At 41.1% G+C, this 21,155-nt stretch overlaps 2 protein-coding genes across 2 annotated transcripts; one reads left to right on the top strand and one right to left on the bottom strand.

Annotated features, from left to right (window-relative positions):
• Positions 1–5,175: 5,175 nt before the first annotated feature.
• LOC130161880 (protein phosphatase 1 regulatory subunit 1B-like) lies at positions 5,176–15,328 on the top strand. The gene is made up of 5 exons (XM_056365224.1): positions 5,176–5,621; positions 11,619–11,702; positions 12,407–12,482; positions 13,727–13,840; positions 13,941–15,328. Exons 1-5 carry the CDS (start codon positions 5,493–5,495, stop codon positions 14,072–14,074), a joined length of 537 nt encoding a protein of 178 aa, XP_056221199.1. The 5' UTR covers positions 5,176–5,492; the 3' UTR covers positions 14,075–15,328.
• A 262-nt stretch (positions 15,329–15,590) lies between these two features.
• Positions 15,591–18,260, bottom strand: LOC130162679 (phenylethanolamine N-methyltransferase). The gene is made up of 3 exons (XM_056366457.1): positions 18,064–18,260; positions 17,646–17,856; positions 15,591–16,956 (listed from the first exon to the last, which is right to left on the bottom strand). Exons 1-3 carry the CDS (start codon positions 18,233–18,235, stop codon positions 16,518–16,520), a joined length of 822 nt encoding a protein of 273 aa, XP_056222432.1. The 5' UTR covers positions 18,236–18,260; the 3' UTR covers positions 15,591–16,517.
• Between the last annotated feature and the right edge of the window lie 2,895 nt (positions 18,261–21,155).

A 21,155-nucleotide genomic window follows, 5' to 3' on the forward strand; every position in this document is an offset into this window, starting at 1 on the left:
CTGGGGGAGAGGGACTCGCCATCTGTCACTGAGCTGAAAGAGAAAATGGAATAAGGAGTGAATGGCACAGACAAAAAAAACCACGGGCACACCAAACGCACTGGATTCAAACCGCTTCTGTTAGCCTCCATCTTTGGGAGGAAAAAAAAAAAACGGGGTTAATCTCATATAGAAGGTTTAGGAAAACAATCCCCTTATGAGAAATAATTATAGTAATCCCATAATAATACATTTACAGTGATATCATTCAAATTTTAGGCGACAGCAAAACGAGAATCCTCCAACAGGATTGTTATAGGATTACTTATAGGCTAATGATTTTGTTGGATAAGAAAAAAAAACTGATTCATAAAGCTACAAATAATCCACATAAGCCCTATGGGAAAATTAATTAAATGTTTTAGTGATAAATAGTCTAAAAGGATCAGCTAAACACTGTAAATCCCTATAGAAATATCATAAGGAAAGGCCAAGTTTACAACAACAAGAAATAGACAGTTAACACTACCGGGTCCACACAAAGGCCTGGGATAAATAAGGGACCCGCCATAAAGATCAGAGTCAGGGTGCAATTGCCTAAACGAGTCATTTGAACTGAGCTAAGCAGAGCGTCTTGGTTTGGGTTGCCAGGCTTGGCACAGGTGCCTGTGGGCGGGCTGGTGCCAAAGGTGGCTGAGGCACAGATTGCAGAGAGGGGCCAGAAGATGGGGCAAGACAAGAGAGAGGAAGAGAGAGAAAGAGAGGGAGGAATAAGAGTGAAAGAGACCGAGGGGAAGAGGGAGCAGACTTGTCATTACCACCAGGCTACAGTTTACTGGACACTGTCCCCACACAGTTTCTCTGTTATCAGTGAAACAACCAAAAAATGCTTGAATTGAGAAGCGAATGGCAGTGTTTCTGGTCATGGCTGCTCACTCCCATCCTCCGATGAAGACCTAAAGCCAAGGTCACGCCCCAACACGGTGTCCCAGGGACATGGGCATAGACGTAGATGTAAAGAGTGGTCAAAATGAGTTAACAACACAATCTTTTTGTCCATTGTAAATCAGCCTTTAGTCAACAATACTGCCATCCTTTATCATTCTCAAATAACATAGGCTACATTTCAGATGTTGTATTAATGACCTTTATCTCCAAAGGTCATGTGGATTTCCCAAGTGGTATAATGACAATACAGACGTAAACGCAACCTCTTACTCGTCATCACTACAATTATACACATCAAATTCACGTTTGACAAATAAAGAAGTGAAGATGTTTCCCAATAAAACAACAGTTTAATTATGATGATTTTTTTCTATAATTTTTAGGTTTTCATCATCGTGTTTTATGATACAAACCATAATGCAATTCCTTCCACAGCTTAGTGTCAATCAATAGTGGACAAATTGACACTGTTTTCGTGACAATTAAAACCTAGAGATATCTGGTTTGTTGTTTTGTTTCATTCATGTTGGCTTTTAGTTGTTTTTTTTATTTAAACGGTAAATGTCAGGAGGAGTTTTGAGGTTACAAACAAGGGTGAAACTTAAACTTTATCTCATTACATTTAAGTCTTGGCATTTTATAAGTAAAAGCAATTCTCTACACATTGTCAGACAACTGCATGGTTGAGTTCACAGGAGCAGCCGGTCCATGTGCTTTCTCAGGCGACGTGTGGGTGACATCTACTGGTCAACACAAGCTGGTGCATGGCTGAGAGAAAAAAAGAAAAGAAAAAGAAAAGTTAAGTGGTTATCCCTGCTACAGGACGTGGAGTGAGGATTTCATTGTATACTCACTTTCTAGTAATTAGAGTGTGACAAAAAAAATGTGGAAATGTGTCCATCTTCCAAATACACACCGAGGCCTGATATTGTTATTTGAATAGTTACACCTGTCTTCATCAGATGCACAATTTTTATTCCAGCATGTTTAACTTTGTTCTGCATGGCGGAGTTTTTTTTAAAAATGTATTTATTTTTTATTAATTACATGAAGTTTTCATACTTTTACTCAATATCAAATATGTTGTTTGAAATTTTTGGAAAAATAAATAAAATGTGTTAACGAAATATTATCACCCAGAATATTCCGATTTGATCATGAACATTTTCAGTGAACGTATCGATGCCTGTCTCTGTTAAATACAAGTATTTGGTCATGAGGGAATGTTGCAAGTAGGTTGGCGCCCCCCCGTGGTCGTATGAACAATCACACTGTGGCCGACTGCATTATTGATAGAAACGCTAATGCATAAGACACATTCATCTTTTGTGGTTTTAACACTATAATCCTGTAGATTATTTCTCTGCCGCTCTGTGCATTTAGATGCTATCTGAGTGATTGATTGTACCAGGTGTTGTTGTGTATTTGCATTCACATAAACCTTCTCTCCCTTTCATTGAAAATGTATCTTCTGTTTTCAACATTAGAAGTCCTATATCACACCTCGATGCACGGTGTTGCAAAATGCTCACGAGAAGCCCATATGTTCGTTTTTCAAGGTCAACAGTTGAAGTGAAAGTGAACCGAGCCACAGATGGCTTGTGTTTAAATTTCCAAGGTGGAAGTTTTACTTTTTCCTCTGAAGACCTCTCCCAGCAGGTCTGAGTTTGCTGTCAGCAGCAACTCTCCCTTGAGCTGGCGGAGATCCAGAGCCTTTCTCAAGTTCACTTCGGCACAGGGCGTACCAGTGGGCTCGCGGGAACTGGGATCAAAACGCGGGAGCCCCTGGTTACAGGATGGTCTGCTACATGTCTGATCGAACTGCATGAGAGCTGAGCAATTACCGAGCCACCAGGAACATGAACGGTTAGTGTGGTACGAAGGTGTGAAACTCCCAAAAGTCCTTCTCTCTCCTCACATTCAGACTTCTCGCCTGTTAAGTTTCTCTCCCCTTCCTCTCTATGTCCTTGTGTCATCTCTCCACCCTCTCTCCCTCCACGCTGACTCTTTCTTGAGTTTAGTTCAGCTTTTAATACTCTTCAGCCTCATTTATTACAGGACAAATTGAAACAGATGTATGTAAATTCTTTCATTATCTTAATTCTCAGATGACACTGCCATTCTCAGCTTACTACACAGGGACCCAGAGACATCATTCCACCACTCAGAAATGAGACGATTTGAGGAGTGGTGTGACGCTCACCACCTTGTTGTGACCTTGAAGAAAATTGAGGGGATGATATTTGATCCATGGTCAATCTGCGATCACAGTCCAGGACTCGTTCATAATGTTCCCATAAATCAATAATAATATCAATAGTTCGTTCACATGGCATGTCCATTTTTTGAAAACCTTTGTTTTGGTCAACAACAGATGATGTGCTTCTTGAGAAGGCCCAGATTTGATATAACTATGTAACTTATGTTTCTGTTTTATCAAACGATTCCACAGAGTGTAATTTGATATGGCGGGTCACCTGGCAACACAGTTACAGTGCAAGCTCCCACGTCTCATCCAGACAGCAGCATGAAAATCATAGGGACAAAAGAACATCTCTATCTTCAGTCCTTACATGAGAAATCTGTGCTTATCCATGGATTTTGAATCCACAGTGCACTATGGATTTTATTCTTGTGTTTATATCTGGTTTTATTAGAGAACTATTGTCCTCTGTCACAATTTATTATTGTACCTGGTTTTATAATATCTAATCCCTCTTTTTGTCACCCTGTCTCACATTCAACATGTGATCCTGGGCACGTTTTGTAGAGGTTTGCATGTATGATTTATGTACTTGTGCACATGTGCATTGTGACGTTGTTGGCAAGTTTCCCCTGTGGAACGATTAAGTGTGCCATACCTTACCTTACCTTACCTTATCATACCTTACCTTATCTTACCTTACCTGACCTTACCTGACCTTACCTGACCTTAACTGACCTTATCATACCATACCATACCATACCTTACCTTACCTTACCTTACCATACCATAACTTACCTGACCAGATGGCCAGGAACCTCCACCACATTGTCTGATACTGACATAATGTGCTAAAAGTTGGGTGTGGATTCATATGGAAGTCTGTACTGTCAATCCAATGCATTATTGTCACCAAAATGTAAAGCGAAATGAATCTCTTCTTCTCTTCCTGCTCCCTGTATGTTTTGGTTATACATTTGCATAGTCGTTTGCACACTCGTACCCAAACTGCCTCTCCTCTGTTCTCAAACTTACTCTCAAGCACACACCAACACAGGCATACACACCGCGCTCGCTGCTCTGCCAACACTCAACTCTGTGAAGAGAAACTGTTTCCATGGCAATGAATTTCCCAACTGACCACCTCTTTTACTATATATCAGATAGCCTAGGTTGCCACTGGGGAATGAGCAGATAAAATCTTTGACTCTAGACTAAAGCAAACACACACATCAACGCTGTTTCAAGAATAAAGGGACTACAAGATGATTTGTTGATAAAAGTGGATCTAGATGTTTTAAAATCAACCAGAGGAGTGAGAGGTCCTGTTGTCTGCACCAATCTATCAGCCCCTCATAACAAGACAAGAGCACAAATGAACACGTGTGCATGTATAGTACCTTGCAATTGCAAAGTGGTCCACTGTCAGAAATGGAAATTGGGTCTGCTATTTTCCCATCTCCCTTAAATGCTGCATCTATATTGAAATACAATCTCCGTTTGTGCCAAGAAGATCAGAAACAGCCAACGATGATGTTTCTTGATATTTATACTCAATAAAATAGGTGCTATTGTTATTTAAACACTTAGGTTTGACTCAATCTGGCTTCAATTGCACGTCAAATTACTGTTATTCCTAAATTAAAAATGTAGTTTTTTTTCTATTATCTCAGTATCATGTAATACTTGTAACTTTACAGACCCTTGTGGAGGTTGCACTTTTTAAATGAACTCTGCTTACAGTTCATTGTCTTTATGTATATCTTTGGATTTCAAAAGATACGTTTTGAACCTGTGTGACATTGAAGGCATCTTGACAGTTTTAGAAGCGTCTTATTTTCAGCCCATCTCAAGGGAAATTGCTTTCTGGGCCACTTTTGAACTGCAGTTGAAGCAAGTTTCCGACACTGTACAGACACAGTGGGACAGAGAGACGTACTAAATGAAGGGTGAGCGCGCGTGTGTGTGAGTGAGAGAGAAAGAGAGAGAGAGAGAGAGAGAGAGAGAGAGAGAGAGAGAAAGGGAGGGAGGGAGGGAGACGGAAAGGCGTGAGAGAGGAGGACGCAGGCAAAGCTGACAAACGCAACCCAAGAGTCCAACGAAATCTGCTGGGACAGAAAGAAACCGCTGGTCATTTACAGTTAATTGATTTAAAAATATACCCATATTATTATTTGTTTTGTTTTGTTTGTTCTTTTGTTTTGTTTTATTTTTTTGTTTTTTTGCAGTTTGTGACATTAGAGGAGTCGCGTAGCTTACACAGGCAGTTAAATCGGAAGTGACTCCACTTGGACTTTTTTTTTTTTTTTTTTTTTGCTTGGACATCTGTGCGCTCGGCTGTGGCGGTGTCAGGCTGGATGCCATGGACCCGCTGCTCCCCGCAGACACGGAGGTGATGGAGCGAGAGGAAGACAAGGATGCGAAGAGGAAGATCCAGTTCTCCGTGCCTTCCTCCGTACCCACCCAGCTGGACCCGCGACAGGTGGAGATGGTGAGAGCGTCATGTGCAGCCTCTAGGGATGAGGATGATGGGGGTGGGGGTGGGGGTGGGGGTGAGGGCGTGTGTGGAGGAATGAGGTCAAAACCTGGGTCAACATAGTAGCCTACATCAGCAGTTTTTTTTTTTTTTTTTTAATGCAGCCTGAAAGTTAATATGTAAACACATAAACACTTTTCTAGGGTAACGTTCAAGTGCGGACTTCTTCGTGTCTTTGAGACTGTCGGTAGTAGAAGTTCCACCTGCTGTGAAACAACGGCTGAAATGTGACACACGCTCGTGTCTGTGAGTGTTACCCTCTTCTGTGGCATCTGAAGCATCAGGCCCTGCCACCGAGGTTGACAGACAGTTACGTAACCCGTCTAGCACGACTTTGCAGAAGTCTGTATTTTGATGTTGCGTATTAGGACTCTGTGGGCAGCAGGGTATGGGCAGCACTGGGATTAAGCTGAGCTGTGCAGCCTCAGTTTTTTTTTTTTTTTTTGGAGCCCTTAAAAAGTGATGAGGCTTCTCTGCCCTTCAAAAAGGATTGGAGGAGGAGGCGAAAGAGGAGGAAGATGAGGAAGTGAGGGATAAAGCACTGTTAGTAATATTAAAAACGAGATTATGTGCCTGAGTAATAATGCCCTTCCCACATCTGTGAGGAAAAATGTCAGGTGTCGGGTTGTTAGACATATATCTCAAAGAGGTGGTGAGTGCATAATGTAAAATAAACAAGTCTGTAGTTTATGCTGAATCATCCCAAAGCAAAAAGCAGGTGAACATGCTGACATGGTCAGACAGAAACTATGTTAGTGAAATAGTGCAGTGTGAACAGGAATAATGTTGGCCTGTGCAGTATGGGAGCAGCTATTACATCTGGCAAGAGCCCATAAAGGTCATCAAGGTATAGACTGAGATAACTTTTGGTTGGATCTAAGTGATCCAGTAGGTTTCTCCATTCCCTCTACTTTCAAGACAAGAGTGATTCATGTTTTAATGGCGGGCTGCTTCCTAGAGCGAAATCTCATTGGCACCCAAGTGCAATGTCAGAAAACTTGATTTCTCCCCAGCAGAGGATTTGGAAGATTCCAATTGGGCATCTGTTTGGAAAGCTTGTTTCAGACCGGAAAGTAAAAATAAACTAATAAATCAGTAATGTCTAGGCGCTCAAATATTTCTCACACATCTGTTGTTTACAGCCCAACTTGCAGTCTCTAGGGCTTTGGACTACTTTCTTTACCCTTTCTAGTGCTGAACCATTCCTTCATTTGCTTTACTAAGCAGCCCCACAGGTCTTGAAAATCTAAACACATTCCTTCAGAAACACTTCTGAACACAGTTTGAGTTAAAACATCTCATGGTAATTATACTCAAATGATCCAGGAAAGGTTCACATTACTAGCACTGCTCATTACTTCTGTTCTCCCACATGAATCTCACCTCCTTAAATGCTCATTGGCAGCTTCACGTGGGAACAAGTGCTAAGTCAGTTTCCCTATAAGATGCTCTGGCAATTTGCCGGCTTACAGGGCTGAGTAAGATTACTTCAAATCTTGCACCGTGGATCTAATGAGAATAAAAGCAGCAGCATTCCCTGGTAATGCACGCAAACGGTCACAAGGTTACTACGCCGTAATACGTCTTAGGATGAGTCTTCTTATAGCCACCAAAGTCACCCTAAATCTGCTGTTGCAATGTACAGGAAATAAGAAATTCTGCAAAGTTGAAGATACCAGAATTCCAGCTGAGGGGATAAAGTCATTCAGCTGCAAAATCATTTTTATAATCCATTTTCCGGGCTGCCTGCATGAGAGTCTTTCTCCTTCCTTCTTATTTTCTAGCTGACCACTGTTTCCCAGCAGAGCAGGCGGCACCATGGTGATTAGAAAAATCGCCTAATGGCCATGTCATCTAGGGTGAGACTCAGCTGTACTCGAGACATGCTGCAAACCAGTACCCCTCCTAGATTAAAAAAAAAAAAACTCAGTATGTTGCAGTTGCCTCTGGGACGGGGGTTCACTTACCCCCCAACTTGTAATCTACCACTGCTTAGATTCCTGAGGATTTGATGAATTATTCACTCAAGCGTGACTGTGCAAGAGTCAAGCAAAGCTGCTGTTACCAAGATGGTCGTCAAAACCAAAGCCTTCTCGTCCAGCCCTCAGAGATTTGGTCGGGGGGGGGGGGGGGGTCTTGTCCTTGTGTTACCCTTGTGGAAGGCTGACCATGCTTTCCACTCACACTGATAGTGACTGAAAGCTGTGGGAGTTGGGACCAGCAGAACAGCTGTCTATAAGGGCTAGTGTATGGTAAGGCCAGCCAAGTGCTTGTGCACAACTTTTCCACAACGCAGCCGTAACATTAGCATTGAAATGGCGAGCAGAAGCATGGGAAAAGAAACGGGTAGACGGAAGTGGAAGGAGTGGGTAGGAACGAATGAAACAAGGTGCTGAGAGGGACAATGGGAAGAAAAAAAAAAAAAAAGAAAGATAACTCGGAGAAGACAAGTAAGAAAAGGAGAGGGAGAAAAATCATCAGCCAAGGAGATGAGTGATTAAAACCAAAGAGATTAGCTGTGGATGACTGAGGCCTGAATCAAGGGCAAAGACAGCTCATGCCAAGAACAAATTTTCACCACAGCACAGCCAAGAGCTCTAAACTCCAGTAGGGTCTTATTCAACAAAGCCATCATTCCCCATGCTGCCCCTGTTATCACATTATTCTCTCATACAGACTGGGGCAGATGCATACAGTGACCAGCTGCAAATGTCTGGGTAACAGTTAGGTGTTTGCCACTGAGGAAGACACAGCAACTGTGTGTGTGTGTGTGTGTGTGTGTGTGTGTGTGTGTGTGTGTGTGTGTGTGTGTGTGTGTGTGTGTGTGTGAGTGTGTGTGTGTGTGTGTGACTGGCCCGTCTTCTCTACAGCCCAGGCCTCTACTGCAACAACATTGTGTTTCGATTCAAGTCATCTTGAGGTTAAAATTAGGTGCTAGGCTCACTGGGAAACAAAAGGTCAAATGGCAGGAGTTGGTATGATTCATGTTTCCTTGAACGTGTCGTGGTCAAATCAAGCTCGACACAGGATTATTCACAGATAGATTGAAAGCATCGCATGAACACGACATCGCTGCGTGGTCCTGATTGTTAAGTGGACAGGTTATTTCTGTATCAAGGGCTCCTTAGGACACTGTACCCACACAGTGATGTAATTGTGCATTATAAACATCCAGATTAATGTATTGAAGTTGAATGTTAGGTAACCATGAAGGTCATCCTACATACCAAAAATGAGACAGGGCGGGGGGATTAGTGATTTACTACGTGAGGTCCTGTGCTACTACAGCATGGCTGGAGATGCAATATTTCTAATTTAGCTGGATAGGAAATAAATAAATAAAAAAAAAAAATGCAGAAAAATCAGACCAGAAACATTTATAAACAAACCGGACGTGCACAGTTGGCTTAGAGTCTCGTCCAGCTGTCCTCACTCTCACTGGCATGTTGTTCTGTGATTGGTTGCACCAAATATAATGCGACCTCTCTGGCTACATTAACACGTTTTTGTAGAGTGTGAGCAATCAGAGTAGAGAGTAACCTAAAATGTTTCCGTCATCCCTTAACTTGTAAAAAATAGCCTAAAATATTATGTGTTTCTTTCCAAATTAATCCCAAAGGCACGTCTCGTTCACTCTTTGTTTGCTGTTACTCCAAGAAAAAAACTGAATTATTAAATCATTGTTGGGCTGGTAAAATGCATTTGTCTAACAATGATAAATCAAAAATCAAAACAAATCCCCAAAATCCCTTATCCCCAAATTTCTCTTGTCTGGTAGGTTACATACTAACCCATGTTGCCCATTCAGGAAGCTCAAATCAATCTCCCCAGTCGCAGCCACACTGAGCTACCGCTGATATTTAACAGGCATTTGCAGCCGTGCACAACAAGGCTCCAATGACAATACCATGTTCCCTGCAGGTGCTTAACCTCCTGGCTGCAGTGTTGACGAAACACTCAGAAAAGGTCAGTGTGTCTGAAAAGGCTTTCAGACAGGTGCAGGACACAATGGCAGTATGCTTAATTCTAGTGGGTGAATATGTATGAGTGCAGCACACAGAGGGAGGCCGAAGCAGTGAGAGTTACTCCAACGTGAAAGCTGCCCACACATTTCATGCCTACACTCTCAGCTGTGAATGGCTTGGCGGCCGCTCGTCCCTCACGACGATCTTTATCAACATAACATGTTACAAAGAGAGAGAGAGAGTGATGAATAAGTTGTGTGTATCATAACACCCTTGGTTATCGTTAGTCAGAAGAATGTGTTTTATGGTTGCTTGTATTTTAACAGGAATAATCCAAGGTTGGCGTAGTTTGCTTTTAAACCATAAAAATAGTTGAAAATAACATTTTCAGTTTTGCATATTTCTACTGAAAAGGCTTTGTTGTAAGAATATCGACCTCACATATGATCGTGAGTTCACAAACAGTCAGCTGTTGACATTTGCTCCCATATAGCCGATACCCACAGTCTTGACTGTTCATTTGTCTTTTGTTTGACTCTCACTATATTATGTCCTATGCACATCTCTAAATAAACCCTATTGTGTGATAGGTGTCTTCACTCTCCAGACCGAGGCTTTAAAAACCTTAAAAAACTGGCTGCAGAGCTCGGAGTCAGATGTTTTGAACTGAACAGTAGAATGAGACCTTTTAGCTTCAGCTAGTGAGTATTTAAAGAAAAGGTACTCAGAATATATAAACAATGGCACCTACCAGTGTCACATTATTGTATTATTTGATTATTATCGAATACCAAACATATAAGGAGTACCTAAATGTTGGTCAACGTGGAGCTCATTTTAAATACTTGAGGGGCAGTTTAATCACTATCAGTCCATTAAATTATAAGCAGAGATAATATATTTTGTTTTTAAAAATCTTCATTTGAAAAGCAACTGCTTTAGCTGTCAGAAATGTTAAAACTATTACCAAAATCCTGGCTTCAGTTGAGGTTCAGTGTAGGTGGAATTGGACAAATGTATTCACGGTGAATAACTGAATAAATTGTAATATTTTGAATGATATTATTGTCAAGCTGTGTTGTGGAACAGTTTCTTTTTTTTAATCATAGCAGACTGAAACTGATTTGAGATATTGAAGTCACATTTTATCAGTTGCATAACCCTTGGTTTGTATGACTCACACTGCTTCAGACAGAATAAAAGGAAGATGATGAATCTGCAGGAATTCAGATAAAGAGTATGTGTTTTTGAGTGGCGACATCAAATTCTATTCAACAGCAAAAGAAAAGTAAGACACTAGCACTTATGTGAGAGCTGCCATGACCCTGGAGATGATTTTACAGTTTATATAAACTCTGCTTTATATTCATTTTACTGCAGCCGTAATTAAAAGATTGAAAAACAGCAAAAGTGTCTTCCCCTTATGAAGCGACTATGAAGAATGTAAAATATAAATAACAGAATACCAACGTTTAAACTGTGAAACAGCCGCCGGCCAATCACTGAAGGCAAGAGAGCAATTATTCCCCAGTATGATGTTAGATTGTTCAAGAGGGTAAAAGTAGACATTCATCTCTTGTGGAAATCACACAGTGGGCAGCAGAACTGAAAAACATCCGTGATTTCAAGCCAAGTGATGGGAACATGCAGGAAAATAGAAAGCAAATTTAAGTAATCCAGCCGCCATCTATGACAAGATGTAATCCTCATTCACACACAATCTGGACAACAATCTTGAATGAATATTGTTGTATAATGTAATGCATAGTTGCCATGGAAAAAAATCCTCAGTAAACACAACGTCAAGAATGACAAGATAGTTGTGAGCTGCACAGTTGTGACATTGTATTTGCTTTTTTTTGCATAACATACATGGAACTATGCAAATTCTCACAGAACACACTCTCTCTCTATCTCTCTCTCTCTTTTCTCTCTCTCTCTCTCTCTCTCTGTCTCTCTCTCTCTCTCTCTCTCTCTCTTTGCAAAGATCCGACGTCGGAGGCCGACACCGGCTACACTCTTCAGATTGACAGATCCACCTTCACCGGACGAAGACAGCGGCCCTCATCAGGTAGATCAGCTGATGTGCGCTCTCTGGGAATCAAAACCGAGCGACTTTCAGTGAAGGTCCGGTGATTTCAAGGGGAGGAAGAGATGCCAGTTCTCTCTCTCTGCATCATCAGAACATAATTGCGATGAGAAGTCGCTGTGCTCTGAGTGAGGGGGATGAGATTTTATGTTGTCTTGATTGTTAAACCCTCGCTACGCTGTCAAGCTCTGTGTGTACACGAAATTGATTGTTGCGATGTTTGTTCTGTGGCGGCTGCAGAAGAGTATTCCCGAAGGCCGGAAATTCGCTTTGTATCATGTATTTTGTGGGTGCACAACAACAGCAAATTCTCCTTGGAACTAATGCTGTTTCCTACAGATTGATACCAAAAGATATATATGACCATATATATGAGTTTTCCTTTTTAAATTGCAAAAAAAGTTTCAATGTGAGTAACATATACTGTGCAGTGAGTACAACCCTACTGACCCTAAAGCAGGCAAAATGGGATAAAGTGCTTTTTTAAATGAACTTTTTCCCTCTCTTCATTGACTCTGGGTTGTATCTCTCTTACATTAGACTCTTCCATCTTGAAGGAATGTGTCGTCTTTTCTGTCTTCCTACCACATGCCAACCACAATCTACTGTATTTCATGATTGATGTGAATAGTATTTTGAGAAACCCCACTGATGTAACACTAAAACGTATACTGGATGTTTTACAGTGGGTTCTGGGGGAAAATGGAGCCTTGAAAGCCAAACTGGTCCACGCCTCCACCTACCAGCCACCCTCACTTAAAGGTAAGTGCTCTGTCTCCAGAGTTTGTGTCATCACAATATTTGTGTTTTGAATTTACGTAACAAATGACAACAAAATGAGTGAATTTGGGAGGCCTAATTCTGCCATTGCCATGTGGTCTATATCTGTTTGGAATGCGTGCGTATCCAAAAAAAGAAAACCCAGTGAGAGGTGTGTGTCTCTGCGTGGGTCTCCATGTGTGTGAATGTGTGTGTTATGTGAGATTAGGAGCAGAGACAGCTGTGAGTCTGTTCTGGATCATCCTGGATTATAGGATGGGCACACAGCTGCAACATGGTCACACACACACACACTAACAGAAACACCCATAGTCACACTAAAATATTACTATTTGGTATGAATATATAATCTATTATTGTTTATCTTCTGCTTCTTGGGAATTAAGGATTGTACCCTTGCAATCATGACTGCTGTTTCTCGTAATATCTGTTTTACTGAAATTTGATCAGTGTGACATATAGCATTTCACATCATGATGACATACCTGTACAATTTTACATAACGGCAATACAATCTCTTTATTTCTTAAGATACCTATCAATTGATATAGATGCAGATGCATATTAATACACAGGGGTGAAACACAGGCACTATGTATGTATACAACTCAGGTGGGGGCACAAATGCTATAACAGAAGATCATCAATACATAGTCTTCAATATTTTCATTGGTGGGAATTATGACACATATCTCATCTTCACGTTACTTAAGCACATCCGAACCTTGATTTGACAACCCCCAACAAAACTTGCCTTTGCTGACCTTCAGTGGTTTAACTTCTCACCTTGCCGCAGTGATGTGCAGGTGTAGTCCAGCACTACGAGACATCGCTGTTGAGTAGTAGTGACAGGTGCAACAAAGCAAATTTCTGACCACGCCCAACCAGTGACAAGCAAGTGACAGAGGTAATAACTGATCATAATATTAGGTAATAACTAAGAATATAGTTTCAAATTAACAAGAGGCAGCTGTCAGGGCTCCACTCTCCTTTTTTTTAAAAAATTTTATTATTTATTGAACCACTGGCTCAGTCATTAAACCATATCGTTTAAATACAGGTTTGACATTAGTGCAAGCAGCAAAAGAAAGTCAAAGCACAAACATAAATGCAGGCACTAATAATCTCCATCCATATCCATCCATCCATTATGTCCATTAAAGGGGTAAACTGAGCTTTATTTGTGAAATCAAGTCTTTTTTCTCTGTATTGATTTGTATTCCCAGCTGTCCAGAGGATGGCCCAGGCCCACCTGGCCTCCCTGGACAGAGAGGAGCCCTCCTCTGCGGAGGAAGAAGAGGAAGGTGAGAAAAAGAGCCAGCAGTCAGACTCAGCTACAGGTGGGGTCTTTCACATTACGCCATTTTTCTATCTCACACTTGCACTTGCACCAAATATAGATATAGATTGCTTACACATCTGAAATCTCTTTCTCGTCAGATCTAAGAGGAGAAAGCAGACCGCTCAGGGATCAATGTGCTCCGTCAGACATTTCAACAGTAAGTGTTGATCTCAGCCGTCACCACGGAGACGAGGAGGAGGCCAAAGAAAGAGAGGAAGGAAAGGGAGAATGACAAAAGAAGACGAAGCTCTGATGGAGTGTTAGTGAGGAAGCCGACTTGCATAGCACGTGTGGGCATGCATGGGTGTATGTATGAGTGTGTGTTAGATGGGTCTGTGAGTGTGTGCATGCATGCGACAGGAATGTTGAATGTGGAAAAGAGAGAGAGAGAGAGGGAGAGGGGGGAAAAAAAACAGACGGGCATCGAGAAAGAAAGGTCAGAATGTTAATAAGCTGTTCATGAGGAAAAGTTTAACCTGAGACTTTGCGAAGGGAATCACGTCTTCGGTCAGCCGAGGAAGCCAGAGCTAAATTCCAATCAGCCAAGGACACTGCACCAGAAACATGAGAACTGCGGCGTTTTCTCTTGCAATTACATGTGTTTTTTGATTTTTTTTAATAAGATCAACAGGATTCGAGATATCAACATGTTTTCCTGACAATTGCTCCACGGGACAAGTTTTCCATAGAACTCCATCCACGTGCGAAGCATCGGATTCAGAATGACCTTTTATTTGCCAAGTGAAACATACTGCACAGGTCACTGGTGCTCAAACGCGCACCTCGAGAACAATAAAGAAATATAGCAGAAGATGCATACGGCTTAGGACAGTACCTCCCTTTTTATGCAAGGGGACAAGTAATATGCACCTGAAATAACCATGTGTATACTGTGCAAATGTATAAAATTCAGTTTTATCTGTCGTGTAATGGCAGTGTAGTGTTGTTGCAGCAGAGAAGCAGTGTTGTTCGAGGCATGTGATGAGGTTGTTGTCTCATACTGTGTGGGCAGAAATTCTGAGTAATGTCCCGGGGGTTAGCATAGTATATAGATATGATAAACTATAAAATTATATACAGTATAATACACATTATATTACAGTGTACAAGGGTACAAAGTCAGACTCATTCAAAACTCAATCTGGGTCACACAAGGCTGCCTCTCAAGTTGAACTCTCTCAGTTTGAGTCTGATTGCAGACGATTTGAGCGCAGTCACAGCCACAGCAGATCAGATTAAATCATGTCAGCCTAATCCAACTAATCGTGATAATGCGGCACAGTTGTACCGGTTTCATATTTGTAACATGGCGATTAGCAAGCATGATCTGTGTCGGATAACAAAGATGGTGCGGTAGGTAGGAGCTGAAAGTAGACCTATATTTTTTCGAAAACAAATATATTCGTGATGAGGATGAAGGTTCATTCATGGCCCTGTATGTAAATAATGTTTTGTGTTTGGTTGCTAATAAAACAATTATAATGGGCTGCTGGTGTTTGTGTGATTGTACGTCTGAAGAATTGTGTGTAAAAAAAGTGTATGTGTTCAAATACAGCAAAGGACAGCAGACAGGGAGTTTCATTAAATCAGAACCCCGAGAAAGTTTTTGCACTTAGACACATTTAATATCCATCAAAATTAGCCAAGTCAGAAAACATAGAAAAAATATTTTGGTTTTTATATTTATCTTTCAAATCAAATCTATCAACAAAGTATGAGCAATATTGCAGATGTGGTTTGGGGTCCTTGACTGATATTTTCATAGCCACACAATATGGTCAATTACTGACACCCAGTGGTGAATACTTCTAATTACACAGTTTATATTTAATATATGATGTTATAAATAACATTGATCCGCATAGCACATATTAAGATTAATCCATGGAGCTGAAAGCATAAGAAATCATGAGTCATTTTTTGAACCCCTTTTCATTCTTAGTCACAATGCTGTCAACCATCTCTACTTCCATCAAGTTCAACGTTGACAACAAGTTCATATCAACACAATGTGCCCAAAGAAAACATCATGAAAAAAAACCTCTGCTTTAACATTGCTCCTTTTATTCACATTATCATATATTACAAAACACAATAGGCAACTCATCAACCTCTCAACTGAGTAGCAGTTAACTGAAGAGAAATATATAACATATCAAAATATAGGCCTAATGTATATAAAGAGCTAGAACACTGCTATGTTAAGATATGCCATAAGAACTGAACTGAAGCATTACATTCTGGTGCTGTAGTTGCTGAGTTTGAACAGCAGGAGGCAATGTGCAATTACGTTTCTACCACCAACAGCTGCTTTGGTAACGAATGGGAATGTCACGCATCGCATGCACCCTCAGAAATTTACTGGACCAATGAAACAGAGATGAATAAAGTGGAATGTTTCACCTGCATGTTTTGTCCTAGAGTCGGATATTTGTAAAATGAATGAGGATCTCTATCAAAGCAACCTCTCACCCAAAAAACAATCTGTAATATGTGTGGGTATTATTAGCATTACAATTAATTCCATTATCGTTTCATTTAATTGTTTGCTGTGCTACATCATGCATTTACCTCGGTTTAATCTACAATATTTTCATCAGTAGAGTTACTTCTTCACTGTCACCTTTAATAACCTTTGCCTAGCCTATCCATTACCTCCTCTCCTACTTTATCTTTTAGTCCTTTCTTGCCTTTACAAAAAACACCCCAGTCACGTCATCGACCCCGACCCTCATGTCTTGAGGCAGTGTATAAACCTCCAGCCGGATCAGAGTAAAGCCGCTCTCCTTCAAACTACCACATACCTGGGCTTCATTCAATGGGACCACAGGGATCTTTACCCCAGGCCCCCCAAAATAGTAACTCTCTCCCAGGGCTCCAATGAGCAGGAGGTGGCCACCGGGCCGGAGGAGCCTCCCAATGTGGCCCAAGGCCCTGGTGAAAGTAGCCAGGTCAGGGCTGACGCTCTCCAGACAGAAGCAGGACACAAGACAGTCGGCCCCTGCTGAAGGAAGGGCGTCTGGGGCCAGAGGCTGCGGGTGATGCACGTCGACTGGGAGGATGTCTGTGATGACCTCACGTAGCTTGGCAGCTTTCTCCATCCATGCTGAAGGCCTGGTAGAGACAATATCAATGAAGCACCAAATAAAATGAAAACAGCCATCCACACGACATCTAGTTTTGAAAGAGATTCTGTTCTCTGTATGCACATTACTTAGCATTGCTCCATGGTGATTGCCCTGATTTTTCCACAAGACATTAACACATTACGTTTTGGGAAATAAAACAAACTCTTGTTGAGAGAGAAAACCTTCATGTCTGTATGGTAAATATGAAGCTGCGGCCAGCAGCCAGTTAATTTATAGAACACAGACTGGGAACAGATGGCCTGGCGTTGGCTGAAGGTAACAAAACCCCTCATACCAGCACCTCAATTCACCAAGTGACAGGTTATATCATATTTTGTTCAATCTGTAATATATCCGCCAATGTCTTCTTCTGCTAAATGAGATGGCCTAATGAAATGTGAGATGTTATGATACTTTATAGAAGATCACTGACTAATTCTAAGGTTCTTGAAACAAATTAAGACGGATACGATAAGGCTTGTTATGCCAGGGTTAGAAGGGGAGAAGGAAGGAGAAGGAAGGAGCTCTATATAATTAAAAGAACAATATATTTCACATTGCAAATACATCTATAGGCATGTTCTGATGGCAGTAGTCTACCAACGATCATGTTGTTTGAGAAACTTCCATGCTACGCGCTTTTCTCAAACACAGAGGAAAGGGATCGGGTTGTACCGTCGTCCCTCCAGCTTGCACACGTGCTGCAGGTACGGCGTCCAGTCCAGGTTGCAGCCTTCCTCGTCCTGGAGCCAGCGCCTCAGCTCCTGCCTGTTTACCTCCAGATAGTCTGTGAGGAGCACCTTGTTGAAAACCTCACAGCCGCTCAGCACCTGGTACAGGGTAGGCCCCGAACCTATGTCCACCAGCACCTCGCCACTCACATCTCCTGGGAAGGTGGAGGACAGAGGAGCAGACAAAAGAAGAATTAGTAGCATCCAGCATCTGTAATACTTACTCCCATAAAAGTCCCAGTATTGGTGTGAAATTAAATTAACACATACTATTACTAAAAACAATTGACTATTTAAAAACTTTTGGATAAACCAGTACATTTTCAAAATAGTTTACATGATCCATCACCCGATTTCTTTACCTTCAGTGAAAGCTCTATGGAGACATGCCAGTTTCCACGGCACAATGCTGTCTTTTCTTTCAAAATCAGCCCGCGGAGGAGTGTAGTTATACTGTAGATACGCTGCAGGATCAAATCTCTGGTAGCAGGCTGCCATGGCCGCCACTCCGTTCTCTTTTCCCTTCTTTTCCATCCTCACTTTGCTGTGTGGTTCTGCCCAACGCTTCCGTTTGGTGGTAAGTGTTCAGGTGCATGACTGCCACCTCAGCCAACTTATATACCTGTGCATGTGCATGTGCATGTGTATCTGGGTCATTATGTGTGTCTCTGTGCTTTGGGCTGCTTTTGAGTTTCATGGGCAGAGATAGCGATCCTGTTTTTCGGCCTGTGTTGCTGCCTGATAGCATTTGTTCTGTCCACTTTCCCTCGGGCGCTGATACCATCAGATCAGGGGGCTTCCTCCAACACTAGACCTACTAATGGACTCCTCATAAGGCTTTCAGGTCTTCCACTCATCCCTCAGAGGCCCTCCATATCTCCACAATCATTCTAAAGGGCCTTTTACACTCAAACGATAGACCAGTTTGGTCGCAGGAAACCCTGTTTGAAAGGCACAAACAAGTGTATCTCTAAGACAGTCCCTGTCGGCCATTGTACTTTGGTTATGTTCGCATCGAGTGCCAGAGAGATGGGGAACGGTGATTAGTGGCAAGGGAAAGGAAACGTCTCCATGTTGCATTTAAATTACCATATACAAAATACAAAAAATGTTAACTACAATGTTAACTAGCTGCTAAAATATAAGTCAATAAATATAAGGAAACAGACATTTAAATTGTTATGTTACACATAATCTTGTGTATGTTTAAGTATTGATTCATGCTCATTATGGATGATTACAGAAACATATTTTTTGATAGGCCTGTGTCTGCATAAGCATGTGGAGGAAACATATGAAAGTATTGGAAATGCTAATTAAAGTTCTGCTTGCACAGAATGTCGAAATCCACAGGTGTTAGAAAAATGACCTGTCCAGTTAATTTAAACATGCATGCAGGTGGAGAGTAAGTGCAATATAACACATAGTCATTGATGCTCTAGGTACTGGATGGCTTTCCCAGCCTTGACCACTACAGACAAAAATCCCTCTCTTGTGATGAACTGGATTAAACTTTTAAAGGGCATATTGTTGACCTAAATCGCAGGACCTTGTGGAAATTACGATGACCTCTGGCATATGGAGTTTACATTTAAGATCCACATCAAACCTGACAGAGTTACATCTGCTCCACTACATGAATGCATATATCCAGTTTCAGTTTGAGCAGACTAAAAATGTCACATACCTCCTCGCTTTACTTCTAGAGAATGGGGAGGGAAAAAATCCTATTTATTGTTCCATTAAGATTACTTGTTAAATTTCAAAACCCACAGCCTCTGTGGCCAGCTGACAAATCACTGGGCACTCTGATTGAATTTATTTACTGTCCATTCTCAGCGTTTCCCAAAGCAGCAGCTGAACTAATGTGGATCTTTGCCATGTAGTCATCAAATGTATTCTCCCCAGGAGGCTCTTAACACCTGGCTCATCCAGCTGAACCTGGATCACAAACACACACACACACACACACACACACACACACACATACACACACACACACACACACACACACACACACACACACACACACACAGACCCTCTTCAGGCATGCAAAATATTACAGTGTCCAAAGGACACAAGATGTGGAATTCTGCCATGCAATGCTGTTAAAATTGGAATATTTAGAGATTGTAGTGAGAGCCAGGATTAAAATGGGTCGAGAGTTTTCTTTCCCAGGAGAACGTGAATACAAAGAAAAAAAATCCCATTTGCAAATACAAGTCCAGTAAGAAATAAAATAGTGTATGTTTAAAAATATAAACACGTAATATACTTATTTATCTACACACAGACACACGAACGCAAACACAGACAGTACAGTTAGTGGATTAGTGAAGCCAGGAGCAGGGTAAGGGTCAGTTTCTTCCCCTGAGTCAGATCGAGAGATAAAAGCGCAGAGAGGAGGAGGAACACAGAAGAACAGATAAAGGGCAAAAGCGGACAACAGAGAAAAGACCAGGACAGATATAATGGAATAATACACATTTAGCCAGAGCTACAGGAGCCAATTTAGTTATCTGTGGTCCTAGGGGCAGTGGGAGTCCAACAGTGTCGGCCAACTCTGTTCTGGGCTACTTTTCATTTTGGCACAGCAGGATAGTGTAGGTACAGAAAACTTTCATCAGTGCTGCAATGATTCTACCACATGGTGTAAATGAAAGGTGACAAGTCCTTGAAAAAATTGATTAGGTGAGTTGGGTCCTATAACCTGGTCTTCCAATTAGAGAATAGTTTTTAATAAAGATTGAAGAACTTTATGAAAAACTTCAAATTGTGGCGAGTTAGTTGTGTGTTTTTTGTCTGTTTATCTACAATTAACATTGTAAATACCATACCTTATTGCTTTTGTATGTTGCAAGTATTGTGGATATAAATTTCACCTCACTGCCAGACGCCACCTAACTTTTCTTCAGGACTATCATATTGCGGCCTGATGATAATATAGAATATTATATTTTGCACATGATCTTTTTAAGCTCTTAAACCGTCATGTACACAAATTTACTGTATGCTGTTTGGCAAAACATTATTTAAAATTTTAAAGCATTATTTCACATTCTAGTGGAAATCCTAACGTTCTAATTGTGTTCAACACACTTAGATACACATAATAGAATAAAATACATTAAAAACATGTATTTATCGAGCAACAACATTAAACCTTGGGTACGCCTACGTTTAGCCATCACCATTCAAACAGTGGTTGGTTTGACTGTTATAGTTATATGAGAATTTAACTGTTTGGTGGCCAGAGAATTAAAAGAATATCCCAGACATTACAGAGAATGAAGACGACACTATAAAATCACTCAGACTGATGAAATCTTTAACATTTGTTATTATTCACATTCTAATTATTCAAGAATAATTTCTAATGAGATTAGTTGATTTGTTAAAGTTATATTTGGTTTAAAAGCGTGACAGGAGAATTGGCATTTGTTTATTTATTTAT

This window comes from Seriola aureovittata, chromosome 21 (genome assembly GCF_021018895.1).
Source record: "Seriola aureovittata isolate HTS-2021-v1 ecotype China chromosome 21, ASM2101889v1, whole genome shotgun sequence".
Classification (NCBI taxonomy): domain Eukaryota; kingdom Metazoa; phylum Chordata; class Actinopteri; order Carangiformes; family Carangidae; genus Seriola; species Seriola aureovittata.

Excerpts from the sequence above, each read along its gene's own strand:
- LOC130161880 (XM_056365224.1), top strand. The coding sequence starts at position 5,493 with ATGGACCCGCTGCTCCCCGCAGACACGGAGGTGATGGAGCGAGAGGAA. Across the intron at positions 11,703-12,406 it reads AAGACAGCGGCCCTCATCAG|TGGGTTCTGGGGGAAAATGG; the intron begins GTAGATCAGCTG and ends GATGTTTTACAG. Across the intron at positions 13,841-13,940 it reads GCAGTCAGACTCAGCTACAG|ATCTAAGAGGAGAAAGCAGA; the intron begins GTGGGGTCTTTC and ends CTTTCTCGTCAG.
- LOC130162679 (XM_056366457.1), bottom strand. The coding sequence starts at position 18,235 with ATGGAAAAGAAGGGAAAAGAGAACGGAGTGGCGGCCATGGCAGCCTGC. Across the intron at positions 17,857-18,063 it reads CCATAGAGCTTTCACTGAAG|GAGATGTGAGTGGCGAGGTG; the intron begins GTAAAGAAATCG and ends CCACCTTCCCAG. Across the intron at positions 16,957-17,645 it reads TGCAAGCTGGAGGGACGACG|GCCTTCAGCATGGATGGAGA; the intron begins GTACAACCCGAT and ends TGTCTCTACCAG.